General features: G+C 37.3%; 1 protein-coding gene across 1 annotated transcript in view; it reads left to right on the top strand.

Moving 5' to 3' along the window:
- The window catches only part of LOC107097636 (serine/threonine-protein kinase TAO1-like), a 24,405-nt gene extending 2,398 nt beyond the window's left edge, over window positions 1-22,007 (top strand). Inside the window, exons 2-21 of the mRNA XM_015394860.1 lie at window positions 8,824-9,082; window positions 9,423-9,494; window positions 10,928-11,029; window positions 11,103-11,148; window positions 11,248-11,344; window positions 11,438-11,551; window positions 11,904-11,995; window positions 13,393-13,486; window positions 13,680-13,761; window positions 14,716-14,883; window positions 15,058-15,264; window positions 19,132-19,266; window positions 19,352-19,588; window positions 19,680-19,808; window positions 19,933-20,016; window positions 20,151-20,270; window positions 20,351-20,590; window positions 20,678-20,890; window positions 21,015-21,197; window positions 21,501-22,007. Coding sequence (XP_015250346.1) covers window positions 8,951-9,082; window positions 9,423-9,494; window positions 10,928-11,029; window positions 11,103-11,148; window positions 11,248-11,344; window positions 11,438-11,551; window positions 11,904-11,995; window positions 13,393-13,486; window positions 13,680-13,761; window positions 14,716-14,883; window positions 15,058-15,264; window positions 19,132-19,266; window positions 19,352-19,588; window positions 19,680-19,808; window positions 19,933-20,016; window positions 20,151-20,270; window positions 20,351-20,590; window positions 20,678-20,890; window positions 21,015-21,197; window positions 21,501-22,001 — 3,048 coding nt within the window. The 5' untranslated portion in view covers window positions 8,824-8,950 and the 3' untranslated portion in view covers window positions 22,002-22,007. The remainder of the gene's footprint in view (window positions 1-8,823; window positions 9,083-9,422; window positions 9,495-10,927; window positions 11,030-11,102; window positions 11,149-11,247; window positions 11,345-11,437; window positions 11,552-11,903; window positions 11,996-13,392; window positions 13,487-13,679; window positions 13,762-14,715; window positions 14,884-15,057; window positions 15,265-19,131; window positions 19,267-19,351; window positions 19,589-19,679; window positions 19,809-19,932; window positions 20,017-20,150; window positions 20,271-20,350; window positions 20,591-20,677; window positions 20,891-21,014; window positions 21,198-21,500) is intronic.
- Window positions 22,008-26,303: the final 4,296 nt, after the last annotated feature.

Raw genomic sequence — 26,303 nt, 5'->3', positions numbered from 1 at the left:
AATATAAACCTTAAACTATTGTATTTTGAGTCAAAGTTATTATGGTGCGATGATCACATCTTAGAGGCATATGTAGAAATGAACCGATCCAATATCTGAATCGGATTTCCACGATTTGATATTGGATATCAGAGATCTAATCCAGTGCATTTTACATGGAACTCTTTTAAAAACATTTTTTTTTTTTGCTTATTTGTTAATTATTAGTTTAAAGTACATTTGTATCCGTGTTAATTTGTTACCTTTTTTTAACAACATTATGTCAAGGCTAAAATCTTCACTGGCATGGCAGGACATATGGTTCATTCATTTAAAGTCGTAGGGAAGTCATATTTAAATGTCAAATCATTCTGGCTTAAACATGTATATAAATGTACTCTTATCAGTCCATATTTTTCCAAAAGGTAGAAAATTTCATAAAAAAAAAAAAAAAAAAAAAAATCTGTCTTAAAAGCTGTGTTTTTTTGTGTTGTTTTTAATTTTATGCAGACCAGTTAGTTATATGTCAGCTTGTATACCTAAATTTGGCATCGGGCATCTGTCAATCAAATGTTTTCGGTCATAGCATCTTGCCTAATACGTTGCAGAAAATATACGCAACGGTTGAAATAAGAAACACAAATCGTTTTTTGTTGCATGTTTCTGCTGTCCATAGCGTTTCTTGACAGTGTTGTTTCTAAGTCACCAATTTAGTTCTACTTGGTCCCAATATAATTTCCCATTGGGAACCTACTAGCACTAAGTTGCTAACTGCTTACCAAGATGCTTCCGACTAATCGGCCACAACCAAACTTGCTGCAAACCTTCCGCCACAACAATCCCGCTCCGTTGATAATCGACCAATCAGATTCACTTTATTATATACTCGTGTAAAGTCGGGCACCACTCAGGAGAATTTGGAACTGAAACTGTTGGAACAGTCGCTTCCCTATGACTTTAACAGTTGAATCGGAACTGTATCGGATGTCAGCCAATACCGTCCGCCCAGGTATTGGATTGGATCAGAAAAATCTGGATTGTTGCATTTCTATTTATATGTAGGTGTGTCTATTATCTATTGAGACATTATTTGTACAGCATATTTTATCTTTTAGTGAAGAAAATCAAATCTTAAACCTGAATTTGAATCTTCTTGTTTGTCTCCTGTTGGCAAGGAAAAGTCTTGCAAAGTTTTATCTTGCTGAGCAAGGGAGTGTAGCAACAGGTAGGGGAGGGGTTGGACTGAATTAATGTAAGGTCATTATAGTCTTGGAAAAAGTCCAGTAGCTCTGTCACCTCTTCTCTAAAAGAACTGTTGATTATAGGACGCCTATCACATAAATGTTTTCTTATTCTGTCATCTATAAACAGCTTATATTGTTTGGATCCTTTATGTGGCCTTTGTATATTTAAATTGTTGCATTTTTCTTGGCCAATTACTGGAAAATCTCATTCTTTTTTTTCATAGTTATGCTGCTTTTTCAAATTTTCATAATGCAGCGACTTCAATCCTCTTAGCGCTTGGTCATTTTATTCCTCTCCTCCATCACCATCATGGCGGTAGCAGCAGAAATGAGATGTGTCGCTGTTGAAGCTAGGGGGTGTGGGTGCAGGAGATTTTGACTTCCTCTCCTCGGTCAAGTCAACAATCTGTAATCAGTCTGGAAAGCAAAAGCGTGAATGCCCCACCCTCCATCTTGGGATAGAGATGTAGTGTATATGAAAGCCATTTGGATAACAGCTCTCACGTAGGTCCTGAAATGAAGGTTTCCTCTGAACAAACAGCTGTAATGATGCCGTGTTGCTTTTATTGAGCGCCTGACTGATCACTAAGTAACCCTACACCAACACTCTGTTTATTGGCTAATTCCAGTTCTGCTGGGGTTGTCTGATGTTTCTTTTATTTTGCAACAGCTGAACATGATTTCAGAATTTTACTGAACTTCCACTTTTTAAGTGGATTGGAGATACTTTAATAATGCATCTGCTGTTTATGAAGATGAATTAAAGTATTTGACACTGAGAGGCTTAGAAATATTTTACACAGATCCAGAGCAGTTTCATTTCCTATCGGTTTAGAACATGTACAACCTAAGTGCATTTCTGTTTTGAATTATTTAGTATTGCAGCATTCAGGAACATGGATGATGTTCATTGAGCATACATATAAAAGGATGTGTAGATGTGGCTTATATGCATGAATGAAATAAAACAACAAACTAGATGTTGTTCTTTAAAAATGTCATCTTGCTTTCCTAAGAATCTTGGCTCATACGTTTTTCTGTAAGAGAGATTTTCACTTTGGAAAGGATCAAAGTTAAACCACTGTTAAGTTGAACCACACGGATAAAAGTGTCTTCAGCTATTTCTCTTAGATTAGGGCATCTTAAACTTCTTGCAATAGCCTCTACAATACTGAACTATCACTGTCTTTGTCGGTGTTCAAGTCCATATCCCGTTTTGCTCCAAACTCACCTGGAGTTTGAAGGATTGTAATGTCAGCCATGGTCTCATTTAACCAAAGCACAGAGTTCATACCAGAGATTTGAGTGATGCTGAGAACATATCTGATAGTGCTCCCATCCTTTCCAAACAACTAGGGGGCTCATATTTTTGGGTTAACCTGACAGTGAGCTCTGGAAGCTTTTGTTTGGAAGCTCCCTTTCTTCCTGTTTATGGTGGGAAGATTAAATGTGGCTCCTTTAGCCTCCAATCACTGTGGCTGAGACAAAATGTGTCACTCTGTCACATCAAATTTGTATAGTAGGAAAACAGGAAGCTATTTATTTAGAAGTTCTTAAAAGCTGAGATTTAAAAAAAAAAAGAATCAATAAAAATGTTTTATTTATTCTCAAGAAACTATTAAGGTTACTGACAACAATGGTGCTTTATATTCTTTTGTGCAATATTTATTTCCCAACCTGGAGTTTTATTCTCCCCCTTTGAGAAAGATACTCAATTTTAGATTTGTGTAGTTCTTAAAGTTGAAATCAGATTAACATATCTTCAAAAGCTACATTCATTTGGAGGCTTTTTACACATCTTTACAAGGGGTCATCAAACTCCTCTACATGTGTGCAAGTAGGGCTGGATGATATGGCCTGAAAATAAAATTTCCAATTTTTTTATGTTTGATTCAAATTATATATTTTTTCCCCTGATTTTTACCTCCCTGCCCCTCAACCCTTTATAGGGCACTCAGTGAAATACTTTGAAAATCAAAAATTCTTGTGTTATTGCAATTAACTTGCCATCAAAATATGGATATTTTGATGGCAAAAATTAATGTCAATGTAATAACAAGAAACACCAACTTGCCCGAATATATTAACAAAAATAAAGTGCTTCTAATAAAAATTCATGAAAAACACATTCATATACAGAGGCATTAATACTGGCACATGTTTTTAAATTTATAAACCTAAATATAATTATTAACTAGGCTATTTTAATTTCTAAATTGGCTTTTTACCTTTTTTTCTTGACTTAACTTTTTTTCAGTAGGTATATATCATTCAAGGGCTCATCTAATTGGTCAATTGCCAAAATAAAATGTACAGCCATGTATCTTATTGTGCTTCTAGACCTCACTGAGGGATGGGGACTCTATTTGTAAAGGGTATGTAAGTGATTGCTGGCGCTCCGCTCTGTATGTTACCTGTTAAACGTTTACCAATATAGACATGTTATAAATCCTTAGAAAGCTTAGATTCTCTACAATTCAACCACTACGTTCATTTTATGGAAACCAGGAGCACCAAAGCATAATTAATAAAGATATACAACCATATTAAATCAGAATTTTTCAAATAAAGTTTCGACTTCTACATTTGAAGTGTTCCTGAGGCCGTATTTTAAATCCTATTATATATATATATATATATATTAGATTGTTTATATTCCATTTGTCCGAAAGGGTCCACAGATAAAAAGTTATCCAGCATATTTGTAATAAAAACATCCCATTATAAGAAAAGTGCCATAAAATGTCAGTTTTTCTGATGATAAATTTCTCTGTAGAAATGAACAATAGTGTTTGATTACTTATTATTCACCTCTGCATGTCTTTTGGATGCTGCATCTCCAGCTCCTCGGCTTTTGCTTCTTCATTGGGCCCTTTCTTTGTTATTTGACACCCAAAGGAAGGCAAATCACAGGAATCAAGAAAATAATTTTCTTCTTGCTGTAAAAGCAGTGAAAACAGTGATTTTTTTTTTTTTTTTGGACGCACTGTTCCTCTGAGTAATTACACACACACACATCCTGCAGTTGGGCACATATCTTCCAGTTTTAGTCTTGTGACTGTACTCGGTGTTCTGTTTGACAAAGATGGAAAGAAAGAGCTGTTTGGGTAATTTTTCGTTCGATTTTCGTTTTAGTCCATATAATCTTGAAATATATCTGTTGTATTTTCCTTATGCTGCCCATTAACTAGGGACTAGGGATGTTTATTGTAAAGGTTAATTATCATTTGAAAACTTAAGGCCTTATGTAGCATCCTGCATGGCTGCAATCAGGTTTGATAAGGCCGGCACGTTATATATATATAATATAATAATATAGTATATTATACTATATTTGATTGATTATTACTGAGAGAAAGATCAAAACTGTCCAAACAAATATAGTTTGAATAAAATTAATCAGATTTAAAAAGTGTCCTCAAAATTTTTTTGTCATGTTAGATTCCCAACCAGAACCTCTTTCAATTAACCTTTAGCACGTTATATTAATGTCAGTGGTTTTCTTTACAATTATTTTTTAAATTAATACTACATTTCTTTAAATAATCTTGTCAGTCTTTCTGAAAAAAGAAATCAGCTTGGTTAGGTGTTAAAAAGAAGCAAAAATTGGTTGCTGCCGAGTTAACCCTGATCTGTAAGTATTGTGAAATAGTCGTAGTCTTGCATATTAAAATAAATATTGCATGTGTCAGAATGATGCTAGAATAAGATGACTGACTAAATCATGAGAAGTAGTAAACTTCCCTTTTCTTTTGAAACTGTGCAGATGGCTCCTAAAAGATGAAGTCCCTGACCGGGGCCTTTTTTAACCGCAGGTCTAATACTAAGATCTCTGACTTGACCACAAGTTCCTTCCTTGCCTCTTCTGCAGTGGTGCATCTTATTAGTGTTGATTCTGGGAATCTCTTCTAACAGATAAAACAACGTCTATAGGCCAAAGCAGACAGCAGGCTTATTTAGAGAGGTTGCATTGGTTCATTTTGGAGCACAGTCTTAGTAAAATTCCATAATATTAATGATACTTTATTCTGACATATTTCTAAAATATTTGTGGCACCAATGTGATCGTTTCTAATTAATAAAGGTCAGAAATGCTTTTCATTTAAGTTGCTAATGATTTCCTCTGCTTATGGAGTGAAAGGTATTCAGCCCAAATGTCCGGCTTTATCTGGATAAAGGGCTTCAAGAAATTTACAGGAAGTCTTTATGTCTGAAAATATCTTTTTTTTAACCCAAATAGTCCTGTTGACGGTTCTTATTGGGAGGGTAGAATGTAAACATTTTTTAACTTTATCTGTTGAAATTGAAACCGATTGGTTTAGAAGGAAAGGAGTTCATGCTGTTGTGTTTGCTATGTGGATCATGTAGCTCCTGAAAAATGTTGTTCAGCCGGCTCGGCAGCTCAAGTTTAGATATAATCATATGATGCTCTGAAGAAGCACAATTGGAAATCCCACAAGTCAAATATAATTAACAAGTATGGTGTGGTGGAGGTAATGGGACTACTGCACAGAATAAGTGGTGGCAAATTTGAATAACTGAACATCCACATTTGAAATTTAAACTCAAGGGAAGAAATATTTAAAGCTGTAAAACAGAGTAATTCGTTTTTAAGTTATAACAACTTTAAAATGTGTTTGAAAGGCCTTTCTTGGCCTTAATTAAAAGCAGGCACACAGCTGGAAAGCTTTACAGCAGAATAAAGCTTCTGAAAGATTCGGTGCTTCAGGAAGGTTACCTATTGTGCGTATACTTGTCAACATCAGCAGTGCTGCAGAACCAGAAATAAACCTGCTCATCACACGTTTTATTTTGTTTGAGCTATTTATGGAATGGAAATCATTTTTATATATGTAAAATGCTTTCTCACTGACAGCATGTTATGTCAACATGGCTTAAAGGTTAGAGAAGAGTTTTTAATGTTTTTTTGGTTTCAGAAAATGTCATTTATTTTCTTGAAAAATGGTGAAATAGTTTTCTAGACAGGATTATCTCTCACTCAAGAACGACTCTCACAAGGTTGAACTACTTTGGTCTCGTTGACGACGATGTTGTCATGCAGCTTTCTAAAATGCTAGGCTAACGCTAGCAGGTCTACTCCCTGGTGCGTTGTGACTCATTGATTTTGCCTCTTCACGTGTCTCTGTGACTGTGAATATATATAAAAAGTGGGGAAAACGATTCTGCTTTGCAAACGTGACTTTCTTTGAACGTCTTACAAGTTTAATAAAAATGTTTTCTTAGCTGCTGCTCTCTACATCAACAGCTGTTTCTAATTATCTGAGCAAATTTCCAAATAGCTGACGTCACACAGACAGACTGGCCAGTTCAGTTCTTGTTTGGCTTCAAAAGATTACAAAAAACATGAAATCATCAAAACATTAGTTATATTCTTATGTTATTAATTTGTATATTTTACTGTGTAAATTGGAGCTATATAAATAAACTGAATTGAACTGAAAATTGAAATGTAAATATGCTCTGATTTTTGTGGTTTTCCATCTGATAAACCTCAAACCCAGAAAGAAAAGTAAAATCAGAGTAAAGTAATGATGGTCAAAATGTCAGATGAGGGGCAGCTAAACAGAATTTGGGGTAGAATACGTGAGGCATTGTCTCCCCAAAACCTTTAAGATCTGTTTTTCAGTTGTGTCTGGATTTATCAAAAACAAATTTCATGTAACCACTTTAAATTCCAGCTGAATCAAAATTACCAGAATGTAAAACATGCGCAGGATCTTTACTTAGCTGCAATATAATTTGAGAGAATAATTTTCCCCAAATATTAATTTTCATTTCCTTAATAAGCTAAATTGTAAAATCTTTCTCCAGATATCTTATTGTAAAGATACTCATTTTCCTTTCAAATAACTGTTTGATATCCTACATTAGTAAATACATGGTTCTTTGTTTTAAAGTACAACTTGCATCATCCCAGAGCCCTACTTTTGGAGCTAACGCCCAGCCTTAAAAAAAAAAAGCCATCAGCATCCTTCGCTTGTGGCAGTTTGAATTGTTTTCGCTTGCCTCAGAAAATCATGAAGGGGGCTGCAAATAGCCCATAGGCTGGACTAGGGCTGCAACTAAAGATTAATTTGCAAATCTATTAATCTGTTGAATAGTATTATTATTTTTTTATTAATTGATTAATAATTGGATTGCAAAAGGTTACTTAAAGAAGACGTTTTGCTAAATTACACCAGATGAAACTAAAACATTTCCACATGAGGAGCTGTGGATATTAACAGATGAAAAAGATTTTTTTCCTAAATGCAAAATGTTTATAGATTTTTTTTACAATGTTAGTATAATTACTGCTCTAAGTGAGTTGAACACCCCTGTAGTCAGCTTGTAAACTATTAGACAAGCATTATTGTCATTTTGTGTACACCAAGGGTATACAAAACGAAATTGCGTTGCTTACACCTTGCAGCTGTGAAATGAGCAACGTACAACATTTAAATGAACATTACCATTATAAAATGCAGAAGTTATCCTCATTTAAAAAGTATAGGAGAGAAGGAAAACCAGTATAGAAAATAATGGTGCAAAGGGGCAATAATTTGGAAATGTTCACTGCAGTGCAAAATAGATACTGTGCAAAATGCTGTATAGCATTGAGTTGCATCCTATTTAAAAGGATTATTAAAAAGTTCAGCCACGCTGGTGGTGCAAAAATAATGTTGCAAGTGTGATGCAGAGTCCAGTTTAGAGTTCAATAGTCTGATGGCACAGAGGAAAAAGCTTTCCCAGAACCTGCTGGACCTGCAGCGGATGCTGCGAAGCCTCTTCCCAGAGGGCAGCCGGGAGAACAGTCCATGGTGGGGGTGTGAGGGGTCATTGATGATGTTGCAGGCTCAGGACATTCAGTGCTGTGATGAGTGTGTGTTTAAAGTGTGTTTAAGTATTCCCCAATAATGAATAATATCGTAAAGAGTTCATGTATTAACTGGAACAAAAGTGATGAATGGAGTTTAAAGAGATCAACCCACATCCCTATTCATCATCAGTGTTCAGCTCGCCTCTCATTACTGCCGGCCACCTCTTTGTTTTGGACACTAAATCAATCGTTGACCTGGGATATTTGCATAGCCTCAGTCACGCCTGTGGAGCGCAGATTTGCAGCGATTGCTGATTCAGTCTATATAGATTCACTAGTGATGACTCTGTAGTTAGTTTGTCATGTTATTAGCAGAAGCTGGAGGTTCAACCACGGAAAATTAATATCCAGCATTTTTAGTATTCAGAGAGCTTCTGACCTTGCTGTAAAAAAAAAAAAAAAAAAAAGCAAAGTCTATTTATTTATATTTACTTTGGTTGTGTGGAGAACCTCTTTTGAATAAATCAGGACTTCCTGAATTTTCTTATGCAGGTAATTAGAAGACATATAAAGTAATAACCAGGAACTGCGATCCTAAATTGTGGAGATGTTCTTTTAAACAATGTTCAGTGTGGATCACACCTTTTTCTTTTTTTACACTGTTTAAATGCTGCCTTACTGACTCATCTCTCTCATCTTCTCCCTTCTGTGGAAAGAGAATGTTTCTCACTTTGCCATTGCTTACACCTCAATCCTTCTCTCTGTCTTTTTTCTGCCTAGGTGTCCATGCGTTGACCTCCTCAGGCTCCCACATAACTGCAAATGAATCTTCAGCTGCTTTGGTGTAGCTCAGCGCCCAGATAGTCCCATCCGTCTGTACGGGCGATACGGGACTACGTAAACCAGGATGCCATCCTCTGGGAGGGCAGGGAGCCTAAAGGATCCGGACGTGGCCGAACTGTTCTTTAAAGAAGACCCAGAGAAGCTTTTCTCTGACCTCAGAGAGATTGGCCATGGCAGCTTTGGGGCCGTCTACTTTGTAAGGCCAAATACCATACACCGCCTTCAGATATTCAAACAACATATAGTGTGTTTCTATACAGTAATGTTTTAGATTCTTATAGATAAGTCTAACAGCGTGAGCTGTGTCCTGTTCAGTAATGTTTACCCCCTCTAACTACCTCCCTCCATTACAGTCTAATTGCACCAACTGACTGTAACTTTCCTGATTCTTTGCATCTGACTGCAGTTTCTAAATGATCCATATGCTGGGGATGTAAACAAAGTATTTCTTGTTTATATCGATCTACAGAAAGTTCAAAGGTAAATGCTTGTTTTGTTTGAAATGTGAACTAATAGCTTTGGTTGATGTTTCCTAGGCACGGGACGTGCGAACGAACGAGGTGGTGGCAATTAAAAAGATGTCTTACAGTGGCAAACAGTCTAATGAGGTGAGATGGATTTGTTTTTTGTTTTTTTTTACATAATCTAAATGTTTTTTTTAATTACATAAAGAATCAAAAGATCGTAATTGAGTTAAAAAAAAGATTTTGTTTTTACAGTTTCTGTGCCTTTCATAGCTGCTACCATTTATGCATTTTCCCACACGGAAATCTTAATACATCTAAATAATGTTGGAATGGCATCAGGAGGATATTATTTAGCATGTTTAATTTATAATTGCACTGATTGGTACTAAAAATATGCAATTTTTACATGAAAACGGTTGTCTACTTATCTTTGACTTTAACCAGTCTGAGAAAGTATCACCCTTACTTTAGGATTGCCCAGGTCTGGTAAAATGAATAAAAGTAGGGATGCACGATATAATCGGCCCCCTATCGGTATCGGCCTGTATCGGCCTTAAAACTGAATATCGGACATCGGCCACCCTACCGATATTTAACCCAATATTTGATCAGCTTCTGAGTTTCTAAAGTCTAAAAAAAAAAAAAAAAAAAAAAAAAAAAAAAAGAAATACTACTTCTTCTTCTTCCTCAAAAACTTCTTTTTTACAGACTTAAAAACTTCTAAAGACGAGGGAAAAAATATTGATACATTAAAATATCACAATATCTTCATATGCTGATACATTGCCATTTAAAAACATCATATCAATCTCTTTTACTAATGAAATATTGCTATATGTCATCCCCCAAAAATTCACAAAGTTTTGCCATATTTTTATATGTTGATATATTGACGCGGTATCGTTCTATTTTACTAACAAAATCTTACAAGAATTTGCAAAATATCACGAGAGTTTGTAACAGAACGATGAAATTTCATGAGATTTTGAAAGTAAAATAGATCGATACCGCGTTTTTAAAAATCTATTTGATATCAGCATATGAAAATATATTTGAGTATATTATTTTTCAAAGTGTCAGAAATGGATAACAAAACTGCTATTTTCAATCACTGCATATTTTTGTCCAGCTTTAACATCAGTATCGATATCGGTTATCGGCTATCGGCTACATGAGTTTTAAAATATCGGCATATCGGATATCGGCCAAAATCCCAATATCATGCATCCCTAAATAAAAGAACTATAAGAGTGTAGCAAAATGCTAAACTAATTGACTATAGAAAATAATACATTCAATGAATTGATTCTTTATGAATCTCAAAGAAAAAAAACACACATTTGAAGCAATAATTTAACTTTGATTTGTAATTTCTTTTACCAAAAACCCTTCTGATGAACCAGAGTATACTTGCCTCTGTTTGCAGTTTACTGCAAAGATGGTTTCTTATTGGCTATGATTACTTTTTAGGCAAACAGAACCATCTTATGTGTGTATGTGCAATGTACAATTATTTTAACGCAGACAGCTATTATAAGTGTCGATGGACTTTAACTTTTTCTTTTCTAATTCAGAAATGGCAGGACATCATTAAAGAGGTCAAGTTTCTCCAGAGGATCCAACACCCTAACAGCATAGAATACAAAGGATGTTACCTCCGTGAGCACACAGCATGGGTAAGTCATTCATTTTGATTTGCTATATTTTCACAATCATTTATGGGTCTACCTAATTCATGCTTGTTTCTAGTTGGTGATGGAGTATTGCCTTGGCTCAGCCTCTGACTTGCTTGAAGGTAAAATAAAAAAGAACAAAGTATCTTATAAAAAAGACTTAAGACTGCTGCGATTAAAAAGGCAAATTTACTATTTTCTCTACTTATGTCCTCTCACAGTCCATAAAAAACCTTTACAAGAAGTTGAGATTGCTGCCATTACACACGGTGCTCTGCAGGGGCTGGCATACCTTCACTCCCACAATATGATTCACAGGTGAGATATTTTACATGATGCAGCTAGTTTGAGCTTTTAAACACTACAGTACACCACTGATCACCTTTAATTCTGCACATTATTTCATTTCAGGGATGTAAAAGCTGGTAACATCCTGCTGACTGAGCCTGGCCAAGTCAAACTGGCGGACTTTGGCTCTGCCTCCATTGCCTCACCTGCCAATTCCTTTGTGGGAACACCATATTGGTAAGTAAGAACAGTAAACATGCTACAAAAGTTCAGTTCCACTTTGGACTACATGTAAACTTAAGTCTCTGATTTCTACAGTCAATTTGACTGTAAAAAGAGTCTGCCTCTGTTTGCATATTCATGTAGAGCTACCAGCTGATGTATTCAAATGAGTCTCTCCTGTTTCTCTGCAAACCCCCAATTTAAGCATTACTTGATGTATTCCGTTAATATGAAAAAAAACATATTTTTTGCCACAACCTTCCATCTGTGTTTTTCACATTCACTGTAAAACAAATAAGCAAGAAATTGCTGTGATAAAGTATGCCTTTGATTTCTCTTTTAAGACTTGTTTTTTACTTTTACTCAGGATGGCCCCAGAGGTGATTCTAGCTATGGATGAGGGCCAGTATGACGGCAAAGTGGATGTCTGGTCCTTGGGCATTACCTGTATAGAATTAGGTAGGTCCGAGCCAGCGGTTCTTAATGTGTGGGGTGTATCCCTAAGGACTACATGGGCATAAGCACATCGCAGGTTGGAATAAAGTTTAGATTGTATACTTTTTTCTAACTATCAATGGACAGAGAATAAGTGCAATAAAAACAAAAAGTTTCCCCACTCAAAAACAGCTCTATAATGACCAGGTTTTGGGCACAAACAAGAAATTGTACCTTGGTTTCCTATTCCTTACATTCCAATCAGCAGTTCATAAAACAACTGTGCATGTAAAGTAATGCTTAAAGGTTGAAAAAAAAAAATGTAAATTGGAAACATGCTTGCATTATATAAAGAAACAGCCTAGATAAGACTGCCTGATGTTAGGAAGTTGCTCACTTTAACGATGGCAGCAGTATAAAAGATAGAAGTAACACAAATACATAAAATATGAGCCAGCGACATACCAAGGCCAACATCTGAAGCAATCTACGAACATTATAGACAGTTACATTGAACAACATAGACGGGTATGTCTTACATCTGAGCAGAAGCAAAAACTGACATGGCTGGATGATGACATCTCCAAGCTGGTGGAGCTGGTGGGCCAAGCCTGATAGAGCTAACAACATTTCTATGTTTATAGATATTTATAGATAAATCTAACAAGATAGACAGTTATGTCTTACATCTAACCAGAAGCCAAAACTGTCTTTCTTTGAAAAAACAGACAATAACTCCAGAAGATGAATAATTTTTTTTTCTTTTAATAATTACATATTTTGTGCAAAAACAAGAGAAAAATTTAAACCATGAGGAAAATTGTTGACTGGAAGTTGACACCATAGTATACCAGGTATGCCTAACAAATAACTGTTGAATAATCTGGTTTTATTATTTTAATTCATACTCGGTGAGAAAGGATCAATAATATGACAATATTTCAAAGCAAAGCACTGTGTGCTGCCCTCTGCTGAACGCTTAGGGAAATGCAGATTTCCTTTTCATGCAAGAAATAGACTCTCCCGCTGCTTAAAGTTGCAGTACCTGTTTGAATGACCATGGTTTTAATGTACTTGATTGCCCAGAAAAATCCCTGGAACTATGGAGAATTAATTGTTTTATTTTTTTAGAGAAAAATGAGGTCAGCTGATAGAACAACCCCATTAGAGCCACAGGGATCCCAACCATCTTACACTGCATTGATGCAGTTAATTCTTCTATTTGAAAAAGGCATTTTTTTATTGGCTCTAATAAAAATACCGCTGTTTTTAGTGGCATCTTTAATGCCCTTTTCTGGGGCAAGAATTTAGGACCTGTCGTCTAAACTCAGAACTTTAAAGGATAATGTTCTAAATGAGGTACTTAAATTTGGTAAATGTATTTTTGATTCTGTAATTTACATTTGTTTTCCTTTTTTTAGCCGAGAGGAAGCCTCCACTCTTCAATATGAATGCAATGAGTGCCTTATACCACATAGCGCAGAATGAGAGCCCCACGCTGCAATCCAGTGAATGGTGGGGAGTGTCTTCTTATTACGCTTTTCATCTTCATTAGTGTTGCAAACTTATTGGATCTAAGCCATAAAGCTCCAGAACACTTTTGCTTAACTTTATATTATCATCATTTAAAAAAGGTTTTATTTTCAGTGTAAATTCTTACTTTAATATGTAATAGTTATGACCTTCTGTCTTTTCAATTTTATTCCAGGACGGATTACTTTAGAAACTTTATCGATTCTTGCCTTCAGAAAAATCCCCAAGACAGGCCACATTCTGACGACATGCTGGGTGTAAGTAAACATGGATGCAAACAATGTAAATTTACCAAAAAAACAGTAAGCGGTGTCATTATTTCACGGAAGCAGTAGACAGATGAGAATGAGTAGCATTTCCCTACCTTTGACACCATGATCCATCCTTCAAACCGCTTACATTGTCTGCTTTAGTGAAAGGTCCTGCTCTGCATCACCTTCATTGTCATAATAAAAACAATATCACATGGTGAACCCATTCCCTTTTCCTCCAAAGACTACGTAAATAAATATGTTTCTAAATCTGGTGACTGTTTAAAAGATGAAAAATATCAAATGATACCAGTGCCGATATAACGTGCATCTGTATCTATGAGATTTTAGGCCAGCACTTTTTTCAGATTATTTTAAAAAAGTAATATCAGAACATGTGACAAAGACATTAGAAGTATTTTCCTTGTTCTGCCATTGGTTATTCATAATTTTTATCAGATGTAGGTGTAACATCATGTCAGTTAGAGCCGGCACTGGAAAATTAGATTTTCCTTAAAAAAAAAAAAAAAAAAAAAAGTTCAAATTGTTAGCATTTAAGCTTGGTTTAGTATCTTACATTAGCAGTTAGTACCACAAGCTTATTGTCTCTGTGCGCATTTCCTTGACTTCCAGCATTGGCATATGCAGATGAAGCTCAAAAGGATAAAAACCGAGCAGCTATTATGCATCCACTCTACCTTGGTGTCTGTTGAAAGTCTAGTTTTCTCTCATGCTCTTGCAGCTTCAAAGCAGTGTAAACCTGTCTGAGGACATGTTTTATCTTAACTATTGACCACGGTGAAGGTTGTCCAGTTGTGTTTAGTATGGAAACAGCAAATCATTGGTCGGGTTTATGGACTGTGTGCAGATTCTAGTCCATAACTGATATATCAGGGATGTATCTGTTGGATCACAATCAGAAACTTTGCTTAAAGTTTTGTATTTCTTCTTGCCCTCCAGCACGCATTTCTGCAGCGTGAACGACCAGATTCGGTGTTGATGGATCTCATTCAGAGAACCAAGGATGCGGTGCGAGAGCTAGACAACCTGCAGTACCGCAAGATGAAGAAGATACTCCTTCAAGAGGCCCACAACGGGCCGACTACAGAGCCCCAGGATGGAGAGGAGGTCTGTGGATACTAAATTCACCCACCGCTGTTGGCTGCTTCAATTAGAGCAAGTTATTAAGCATATGCTGGTTTTGTGCATGTCTTTCCTTCTTTGTACTCTCTGTACCTCTTGGTCTTTCTTTGTCCTCTCTCTCTTGCTGTCTTTCCGTGTGGTCTGTCCACTCTGCTCTAGGACCTGGAGTTAGGCGGAGGTCGTACAGGAACGGTGAACAGTGTTGGCAGCAATCAGTCCATCCCCAGCATGTCCATCAGTGCCAGCTCCCAGAGCAGCTCTGTCAACAGCCTGAATGAAGCGGCCCAAGACAGCCGCAGTGAGCTGGACTTAATGGAGGGAGACCACACGGTTATGTCAAACAGCTCAGTGATACACGTCAAACCGGTGGGTGGAGAAACTCTAACATACAGCATTAGTTTCATTGCTTATCTTTGTACTTATTTTAAAAGGTTCTCTCGCTTTTAATTTGAACTTTTTGAATTGGGGGTAATCTGCTAATATCTAGGGTTTGCAGTTTGGACAATCAAATAAAGGAATTTATGTTTAATTAAACAAACATTAATGACAAAGAGCTAAAGCAGTATATGGGAAGTCAGTTAGATTTTAGTGGAACATCATATGAATATGATCTAAACCTTTGCTGTTAGCTCTGTTTAGGCTCTATGTTCTGCTTTAAATTGAACGAACCGCCTCAAATCTTTTGGAGCCTTTTAAAGGTTCCTTCTGGCGTTTCTTTATTTTTAGCTCCATCCATCTCCGTATTAACTTTGATCAGCTTCCCTATTCCTGCTGAAGAAAATGATTCCCACAGCCTGATGCTTCCACCATCTTTCCCTGTGGAGGACTGTGGATGATGTTTGGCTTTATTTTTCTAAACATTTTCAATTTTTAGTCTTAAGTTTTTAGCCTTCGTCAGCACGTTAAGTTTATCTCCAATGACTTTGCAAACTGCAAAAGGAGCAGTTTGTTCTGTCTCCCTGCAGTGGCTTTCCTCTGGTTGTGCTTCGATAAACAGCAGATTTGTAGAGTAGAAGACAACTGGATTCCCATGATGGATAATCTTACTTGAGCAATGCATCTCTGTAGGTGCTTCACACACATACCAGGTTTAGGTGATGCAATGAACAGTAGAATCAGAATTCCTTTATCAACATCATACATTCACTGAGATAAAACAATTTAACAGAGGTTAAAAAAACACAAATTAGCTTATTTACTAAACAGGAGACAATTGAAAGCATTTGGTTAAACTTTATTTTTTAATTTTAGGAGTAAAGAGGACTGAATACAATAAAGACAATATTCAGATGGTGTGTGAAACATCTTAAAAAGGTTGCATTATATTTCTTCTATTTCACAGTTTTTCAGTACATTGTCGGTCACTTGGTATTAGGTGGTATTTTTGTAAAATATTTGTATAGGAATATTATTCTAGATAGAAACACCTTTTCTTTTTAACCTCCTATCCTGATCTGTTTTTACATTACACCCAACATTTCCTGAACTTTTACCATTTTGGACACTCATCTGTGTTTAAAAGGAGCTACAGCAATACAGCTTAATATTACTGTATTATACGGACAGTCTTAAAATAATGGCCCATGTCATTTTTTATCAGGGTTTTCAGTCGACTCAAAGATATTCCTAAAAAAATTTATATATTTTAAACATTTAAATAAAAAAAACAATGACATTTAATTATATTATGTATTAGTGTTTTTATATTTGAAAATTTTTCACATATTTTAAAAGAAAAAAGTCTATTTGCAATTTTGATTTCTTTGATCAAATGAAATGGCTGGTATTGGAAAATAATGATGTATGGAAACAGTTCGGATCGGCCTCAAAGCCTTTTGGTTCTGCCGTTTGGCATTTCCATTAAAATTAGTACGCTGAATCCAAAGTGAAATGTTCTCCTGTTTGTGCCTCATTCTTCAGTATAGCCTAAATTATCTGTACTGTTGTGAAAAGCGAACGCTTCTGTAACGTCCTCCCACTCGTGGCCTGTCCTGCTCTTTAAGCAAGCCGATGCCAGCAAACCAGAGCTCTGAAACTCATTGTTTCAGTGGATGCTCTGTACTGTCATGCAGCTGTAAAAGCTTCACGCAATACATCTATGAAACCAAGAGTCATTTTTTATGCAGTTGCTTGGAAAATGTTAATGCATTTTTTTTCCTAGATTTTTTTTTCTTGTTATTTTTGTTACTCAAAAACTGTTTTTTTGGAAGAGATTTGACGGGATAAACCAGAACGAAAAAGGAATCTTGGCTTTAAGCACTTTTTCTTTAATAGCTAAAACCTAGGACGTGTGGTTTACGTCTGTTAAGCCCCCTTTAAATTAAATACCCCAAGATAAAAGAATAAAGCAAGTACCTTCAGAGTTGCCCAATTAGTAGGGATGGGTACCGGTCACATTTCAGCGGATATGCTACCAAATTCTGCTAGCTGGGAATTGATATGTATGAGACATGTTGTTGACAAGTCGCATCTGATGCGGGACGCTGCATAATGCAGGAGTTGTAGAAGTGTTCCTGTCACTTACATTCAGCTCAACAGCACAAATACTGCAGAGAACGATTTCTGCATTGCATTTTTAAAAGTGGAGCTCACCTCTTTATTAGGAGTTGAGCCTTCTATCAGCCATGATTGTTTTTTTAGTAGCAGCAGCAGCATCTGACAGCATGCATATACATTCTTGTGCATGCAGTGTTCTAGTCTGGCATGGAAACTTGCCCACTCTTCCTCTGTCTGTGTCCCAATAATACATTTAGGTAGCTAAATATGTTACCGTTTGATTTTACTCCAACAACTCTATAGTACTGATAGAGTTTGGTCGGTACCTATAAAAGTACAGACCTGGTGGCCATTACTACTAATTGGAAAAGAGGACCCATTTGTTTTTAGTTTAATCTTTAGGTGCATTAAAAACCATTGGGAACAAGTTGTATCAGGAACATCTGTTGGCATCAAAGAGAGAAGATTGGAGTCAACAAGTATTCGGAGGGAATCAACATGTCTCTACCTCAGTCATACAAACAGGCTTTAATTTCTGTTTTGTAAACCAGATCAAGACACAATGGGGTTGTGTGAATTTATGTTTTTGCTGCTGTGGACCTTTTTTCTGCACAAAATAAACAGAAAACAACAAGTTTATGCAAACCCCCAACTTAGTGTTTTTAAAAAATAGGAATAAAAATAGAGAGATAGTTATTTATGTATGACTAAAATATAATCAATGATGCAGGTTTGGATACAAGTAAAGGTAATATAGCTTTTAAATAAAAAGTCTGTAGTAATTTATATAAACAAGATATGAGATATAGGGCTTAAGTTATAAAGTGACATTTGCAAAAATGAATATAAGGGAAATCATATATTCCACATATTCTTAATTCTGTTCTGCCCAAACACTATTTTGATGACTGAGCTGAAAACGTTAGACTAAAAATAATGTTGAAAGTCATTCTAAAACCCACCAGCAACTTGGTAAAGAAATGTCTAAAACTCTTATTGAACGTTATAAAAAAACACAGGCAATATTATTTGAATAAGAAGTTTAATTTGAGGAATTAAATTTTGGGTTAAACAATTTTAAACTGCATGTTTTCATACTTCAGAGGATAAAGGTTTGATTTGTGTGGTTTGATACAATCTTCTAACAGCGCCACCTACTGGTACGTTTGCTGATCTTGTGGGATCTTTAGAGATATGAATACTTCAACAGGCCAATGAAGACAGATTATTTAATAGGTTTCATTCAAATAGTACAATTTGAACTGTATTAGCTATTACATAAAACAACTAGAAAATCGCTTTGAAAAGCCACTAGAGGGCGCACCTCTCTTCATTTTGGTATTTTGGAAATATTTTGCTCATGAATAATATTATGTTATATCCACATATTCAATATTTTGTGAACTGCTTCCTGACTCGTTCAATTCAATTCAGTTTATTTATATAGCGCCAATTCGCGACACATGTCATCTCAAGGCACTTTACAGTTAACCAGATAATACAGTGTTATTGTTCAGTTTTCTATCTAAGGAAAACCAGTTGCTTGCATCGAATCATTGACTCGAAGGCAATCCCTTACACTAAGAATGCTTGTAGCGACAGTGAAGAGGAAAAACATCCTTTTAACAGGAAGAAACCTCCAGCAGAACCAGGCTCAGTGTGAGCGGCCATCTGCCAAAGCTGACTGGGGCTCAAGTTCTAAATGGTTTCTAACTAATATGATGAATTGTTTTCCAGGAGGAAGAGGAGAGTCTCTCTGGTGAGCAGGCAGCAAGCAGCGAACCTACCGAGCCACAGCCAGCTCCAGCTCAGGCCCAAAAGAAGCACTACCGCAACAGAGAGCACTTTGCTACGATACGCACAGCATCCCTTGTAAGACCACCTTCTCCATATTTTTTTCCCCCCTCTCATGTCAACCCTGTGGACTTTGCGGTTCTCATGAATCCCCATCTCACAGGTGACGCGTGAGATGCAAGAACATGAGCAGGACTCTGAGCTAAGGGAGCAGATGTCAGGTTACAAACGCATGAGGCGGCAGCATCAGAAGCACCTGATGGCCCTGGAGAACAAGCTGAAAGGAGAGATGGATGAGCATCGGCTAAGGCTGGACAAGGAGCTGGAGAGTCTGAGGAACAATTTCACTCAGGAGATGGAGAAGCTGCTCAAAAAACACCAAGCTGCACTAGAGAAAGATGTATGCACTCAGACTGGTTATCATGTGTTAACAGAAACTAAAATATTGATATGGATTCTGGTATAGTTATTTATGTTTTTATGCGATTTAGCTGAAGACATTTGCCAACGATGAGAAGAAGTTTCAGCAGCACATCCAGGTGCAGCAGAAGAAGGAGCTCAGCAGCTTTTTGGAGTCGCAGAAGCGGGAATACAAACTACGCAAGGAGCAGCTAAAAGAGGTAAACCTGAACTATTGATGGTAACTTTAACCAACCTTTAAATCAACTGAACCTGAACAGATTAGATGTATAGAGAGAATTTTAATCATTAATCTAACAAAAGTTATTGATGCTTCTATGGCAGGAACTGAGTGAGAACCAGTCGACTCCCAAAAAGGAGAAGCAGGAGTGGCTTTCCAAGCAGAAGGAAAACATTCAGCACTTCCAGGTAAATATTTTAAAAACGATACATGGTAAATAATATGAGGACTATTTGTTGTATTTGCAATTTGCAAAGTTGTTGAAGGTTTTAGTTGGTGAGAGTTGGGCTCCTATTTTTTTGACCTGCTTTTCTATTTACAGGCAGAAGAAGAGGCCAACCTGCTGAGGAGGCAGAGGCAGTACCTGGAGCTGGAGTGTCGCCGATTCAAACGGAGGATCCTAATTGCCAGACACAATGTGGAGCAGGATCTAGCAAGAGAGGTTCATGAACACAAATGCTTCTTAGACATCCCCATTTTTCTTATTTCTCTGTTTGAAAAACCTTTTACTATGTTTTCAAGGAGTTGAACAAGCGGCAGACGCAGAAGGATCTGGAACATGCGATGCTGCTCAGGCATCACGAGTCCATGCAGGAGCTGGAGTTCAGGCATCTGGCGACTATCCAGAGGGCCCGCGCCGACCTGATCCGAACCCAGCACCAGACTGAGCTCACCAACCAGCTGGAATACAACAAGAGGAGGGAGAGAGAACTGAGGCGTAAGCATGTCATGGAGGTCCGACAGCAGCCTAAAAGCTTGAAGGTACAAAAATTGGTGCAGATCTTAACCTATAGAGAAACCATCAATGTCAAAATGTAAAACCTCTCCTGGATTCTTTCCCATATTTAGTCCAAGGAGCTTCAGATTAAGAAGCAGCTGCAGGAGACGTGTAAGACACAGACACGGCAATACAAAGCGCTCAGGAACCACCTGCTGGAGACCACCCCAAAATCTGAGCATAAGGCTGTTCTCAAGAGGCTGAAGGAGGAACAGACCAGGAAGCTGGCCATCCTGGCCGAGCAGTACGACCACTCCATCAATGAGATGCTATCTACACAGGCGGTAATTGTCTTTTTTTCACAAAAATATAATTTTCCTCATCTAGCTGTTGCTCATTTATCGTGAGTTTTCTTGGGATTTTAGCAAATAATTAATTTGTCGCTCTCTTTGATTGTTCCACCCTCAGCTACGGTTAGATGAGGCTCAGGAGGGTGAATGTCAGGTTCTGAGGATGCAGCTGCAGCAGGAGCTGGAGCTTCTCAACGCCTACCAGAGCAAGATCAAGATGCAGACAGACGCACAGCACGACAAGGAGAGGAGGGACCTGGAGCAGAGGGTGTCCCTGAGGAGGGCTCTGCTGGAGCAGAAGGCAAGCTGGTCTAACTTTATCTAGGCTGTCAGAAAACCAGCGAAGGTCCACATCGATTGGAAATTTACTGGCATGTCTGCTAATGTTTGGAATGTAAAGATAAAAATATGTAAAAAAAAAAAAAAAAACTCTATTTATAGGAAATGCTAAAATGTATCGTTTTATTCTTTTTATTTCTTTCTAATGCGACTAAATATCTCAATAACTTTTTTTGTTTTGTTTATGTTAAAATGACCCTTTACCTTGACTTCTGCTGGACCATTTAACTTTTCAAATGGTTTGTTACATTTTTCTGTTCCTCAGATCGAAGAGGAAATGCTTTCCCTCCAGAATGAGCGTTTGGAGCGAATCCGCTCCCTGCTGGAGCGCCAGGCTCATGAGATTGAGGCTTTCGACTCTGAGTCGCTGCGGCTGGGCTTCAGCAACATGGTAATCACCAACCTGGCTCCCGATTCCCAAGGAGGCTGGGGGGGAGGAGGCGGTGGAGGAGGAGGAGGCGGTCAGGGGGGAAGCCAGTGGCCAGGAAGCAGCGGAGGCGGCAGCCATCATGGTCATCACCAGGGGGGCTCCAGTTCGCAGCAGCCCTGGGGTCACCCTATGCTTGCAGGCGGCCCGCCACCCTGGAGCCTTCACCATCCTGGAGGAGGCAGTCAGAGAAGTAGTCAGGGAGGTGCGGGAGGGGTGAGGAACAGCCCACAGGCTATGAGGAGGACGTCATCAGGGGGGAGGAGTGAGCAGGGCATGAGCAGGAGCGCCAGCATCACCTCTCAGATCTCCAACGGTTCCCACCTCTCATACACCTAAAAAAAACACTCAAGAAACACAATCGCTGTAAATTACAACACACTAAATGCACAGCACACATAATTTCCCACAATGCACATGGCATGGTAGACTGGCGAGACGGGGCCGTCTGTGGAAACCCATGAGAGCTGAAACCAAATTAGTGTCTTTTAATGGCGGTTAGTCTGCCAGAGCAGCCTGTGTTTATATGATCGCTGTCAAGTTAGTCTCTGCTGCCATTTAACCCCTGATGGTATATTTAACATGGAGTTCAACTAGAGGTGATAGTTTTCAGTTTTTTTATGATTTAAAATGCATAAGTTGGTTGAGTCAGATGTTGGCACAAGTCATGTCGTTAAAAAATGCTTTGGCTTTAACATAAATAAAGAATTAAGAAATCCTGTGGGATGCCACCGAAATACTTTTTTCGAAACAGTTTTTTAAAATGTCAGTGAGGCATAAGTGTCGACAGAGTAAAGAGGATTCAAAAGAGGGAGAAAAGAATGTCTACTGAAAACATCCACTGGATGTTTCCTAGTCTACTAGAAGCTTAGAATTTAAATTGATAAGGTTTGAAGCAATATGGTAACAAGAAAACGGATTTTCTTTATTTGTATTATTTTAGACGACTGAACATGTTAACAAAAAAAGCACTTAAGTTGATTTATATTCCATCTACATCCAGCATCTTTCAATTAAAAATAATGATAATGACCTTATTTCTTTTTTCTAAAAGCACTTATAATAAAGTACTGAACTCCTGAAAATAAAAAATAAAAGTTTTTTGGTTGTTGTGTTTCAGATTTTTGTAGACCAGTATTTAAAACTGAACCCATGATTTTAGAACTCTGTTTGGTTTAGATGAAAGACGCAGCAGCTGTCCTACTCTCTTTGAAATGTCAAAAGACAGAGATTTAAGGTAACGGTGTAGGATAATTTGCTGATTCAAACTTTATACATTTAAAGCACAGTTTAAATAAATTGTTGAAGATGGCACAAAGATAAAAATTTGCATTAATTAAACTCAAGAGTTGCAGTTCAGCAATATCTTCTTAATTTTTCCATGATTTTTTTTACAAAATACCTAAAAAAAAAAAACCTTGCTAGTTCATTTTTATTTAGACTTTTTGTGGTGAACTGCCTAGAAAACCTTTGAGTTTGGAACAGTGTTGCATTTTGATTTTGAAAATGTGTTAAATGCATTTATATTCAGAAAACAGGGTTGTACTTTGTAAAATTAATAATTAATAGTTGATTATCAGTGTTGGCTTTACTGTGTGAACCACAGAGATTGGAGGCTTTAACATAACACAGAGATCTAAAGGCCAAAGACATTTCAAAGTCTTGGATGTTTCAGGACATACTAAGACAGTGAACCTGAGCTCTGAAGGACAGAGCAACTTTCCTGTTACTTTCCAGTTTCCTGTTATTTGGCTGACTTCAGGTCAGTTTGCCCTTTCCTCAATTAAAAAAATTACCGTAACCTTAAGTTAGGAACATAGCTGGTGCAAAATCCTAAAAGTTGAGTTAAAATCAAAAGCAGCACTTACTGTACCAAAGATCTCTTTGCGTTGCTTCAGTCTAAATCAACAGATGACTTTATACTAATTTGTCTACTTTTTGCTTCTTACATTTTGCTGATTTTAAAACCCTTCCTGAGTAACCCTTAGCTCACTTTGATCCTCTTCCTTAACGTCCATGCCAAATAATGTCGTTTGGACAGCCTGGTTGCCTTTAGTGCTGCGTTTAATGCCTGGAAGAAGAGGATTGTGGCTCTCAGCCAGTTTCTTGGTGCGTCTCTCTTTATTTGAAGAATTTGTGTCAGACTGCTAACATGCTAATTGTAGCAGTTGCCAGCACTGGACTGTTTGTCAGTGTGTTCCAGAGAGGCTTGGTCAGTTTAAGCCACACGGCCGAGTAGTAATAGTAGTCAGTATTGGCTCAGCTCTTGGGTTTCCACAGACCTTTTCCCAGGCCGTCTCACTCTAAAGGATGCTGTCGTCATATTAATCCACCATCCTCCATGGAAAGGATGGGTTTTCAGCAGTTCCTAACCACAACTTGAATATAAACTGGTCTTCACCTGTTAGCAGTAACTCTACAGTGTCCCAAACAATGCAGTAAAGCCTGAAAGTTGCACTTTGGCCATGGCCCGCTCTGAAGGTCAGATGCGATTTTATTCTCATGCACACATGGTAGAAGAACGTAGACTTGGCTGACGGATGCATGTACAGAGAAAATGTAAACGTTAAACTTTTCAGGAAAAAAATGTAACACAGATCTGTTGTTAAAGGAGATGTAAATGTTGATTTAAAAAAAAGAAAGGCCTCAAAGATGAAAACTAATGAACAGCTTGGTTGGTGACTGCTGAATGTTTCAGTGGATCTATGGGTGGTGATGCTGGGATTTCCGCTGCCGTGCCCCTGCTAAGCCCCTCCCCAGTGTGACACCCCGCTCTGTCTCACCCTCCGAGCTGACCGCCCATCTCCCTGCATCCTTCGCTTCCATCCTTCCTTCCCGTGTCTCCAGAGGCCCCTTGGGGCCCTTCGCTAATCTGCAGGGAAATGACCCCCAAAATAAAAGAAAAAAAAAATGAACTGGATATGTGTTGTTTCCTAAATCTATTAAAGAGAGCATTTTAGAGAAGATCCAAGTCTTATTGTGAAATGCTTTATGGTTTTCACAGATGGAATGTACAGTCGCTATGTTAATATTGTACAGTCCAGAAAACTAAATGACAAATCAAAGCGAAATGAAACCTGCGATGAGGGCACAACGCTGTGGCTTTAAAGTTGCTGTAGCTAAAACAAGCATTTTCTGAGTTTTTATTTGTTCTCTTTGCAGCTGTTACATATATTTTGATGGAAAACACAACTTTAGGTCAAAATGCCTTGAGGAAGTAACAACATTGTTCAAAAGTGTATGAGGGGTATTTTTGCACATGATTTCAACCCTTTTCTCCTTTAGTTTTGACTGTGTTACACTGACAATGTTACATGAGGTAGACTAAAGCCTAAAGTATACCCTTAAAATTAAGTGTTTAGGCCACAATACTTGATGCACTCTTCACCCTGAAGTCCAAATTGTTGCACAAGGCTGAGAATTTTATTTGAAAGAATTTGTGAATAGGTTACTTTAAGCCTTGTGGGAAGTGCTGACTTTTCTCAGGCAATCCCACATGGGTTACTTATTGAAAGCATTTTTTTTTTTTACCTTTTGAATTATTTACCTCTAAAAATAAGCAACAACAGTTTCACCCCCATCTGTTTAAACATGCTAGTTTCTCTGTTTAGTAACATAACCCGATTACGTAGTTGTTAAATTTCTTTATTTCTCTGCTCTTCATCTCTTTAGTGTTCTACTCCCAATGTTTTTATTTTCCATAAGCTGTCTGCAGAGGGCCAAACAAGCTGCAGAGTTTTAGATGTATTTACTAGATTTTTCTTCTTTTTCTGCAAAGCAGTGGGGGCAGAGTCTAGCTTTAGACATTGGTCGCTCTGAACTGGATCGGTTGCACTGATTGCACAAGTAGCTGACCAGTTTTATGAGTCTACTGTGACACCCTCTCCCTCCCCTTCCTCCTGCTGAAGGGGGCGGCTGCTGTCGGCTGAAGTAGGTGAAAGGCCAGGTTACTTCTCTGTACAGACTGTTTATCAGTATTCCTTTAATCCTTTTTGTCATATTTGGTGAATCTTGCTGTTTTCTTTTTTTTTTTCCTGGTCCTGAGATCTGTATTAAACTGTATTAAAGTGTATAGTTTGTGCAAATAAAAAATAAAACAGCTGAATGTTCCATAGCAGAAGAGAATAGATATTCCTTCAGATGAAAAATAAGTGATTTAAAATGTATAAAAGTAATTCAGATGCAAAGTTTAGGGGATAAATGTAATATTTTGTTTGTAATTACTATCTTTTGTTGGAAGAGGGCTACTGGATAAAGAATCACCTGTAATAAAGTAATTTTAATATTTCTCAGTTGTATTGTGTTTGTGTGTGAGGTGTCGGCATTAATGGAATTCACTTCCTTACAAAAACCTCGACTAAAATATTAGGTTTTATGAAAACTATCCAACCTTCCAGCAGCCTTTAAAAGTGTTCACACCCTTTAGAATTATTCAAGCCCTGTTGTCCACAACCTAAAATTTAAGTTTAAAGTGAGATTTTGAACTATTTCACTTGCATGTGAAGTAAATCTAAACTTTTTTCTTAAATTATCAACAAAATAACTTCACTGTTAATAACTCTTTAGTTATGTACCTTTTTACATTTTTTGAAAATGGTCTTTGATTGTATCTTAACAGCCAAACTAAGGATGGATGGATAG

Source organism: Cyprinodon variegatus, unplaced genomic scaffold, assembly GCF_000732505.1.
Source record: "Cyprinodon variegatus isolate N-32 unplaced genomic scaffold, C_variegatus-1.0 Scaffold712, whole genome shotgun sequence".
NCBI lineage: Eukaryota > Metazoa > Chordata > Actinopteri > Cyprinodontiformes > Cyprinodontidae > Cyprinodon > Cyprinodon variegatus.
This window is presented reverse-complemented; position numbering and strand designations above follow the sequence as displayed.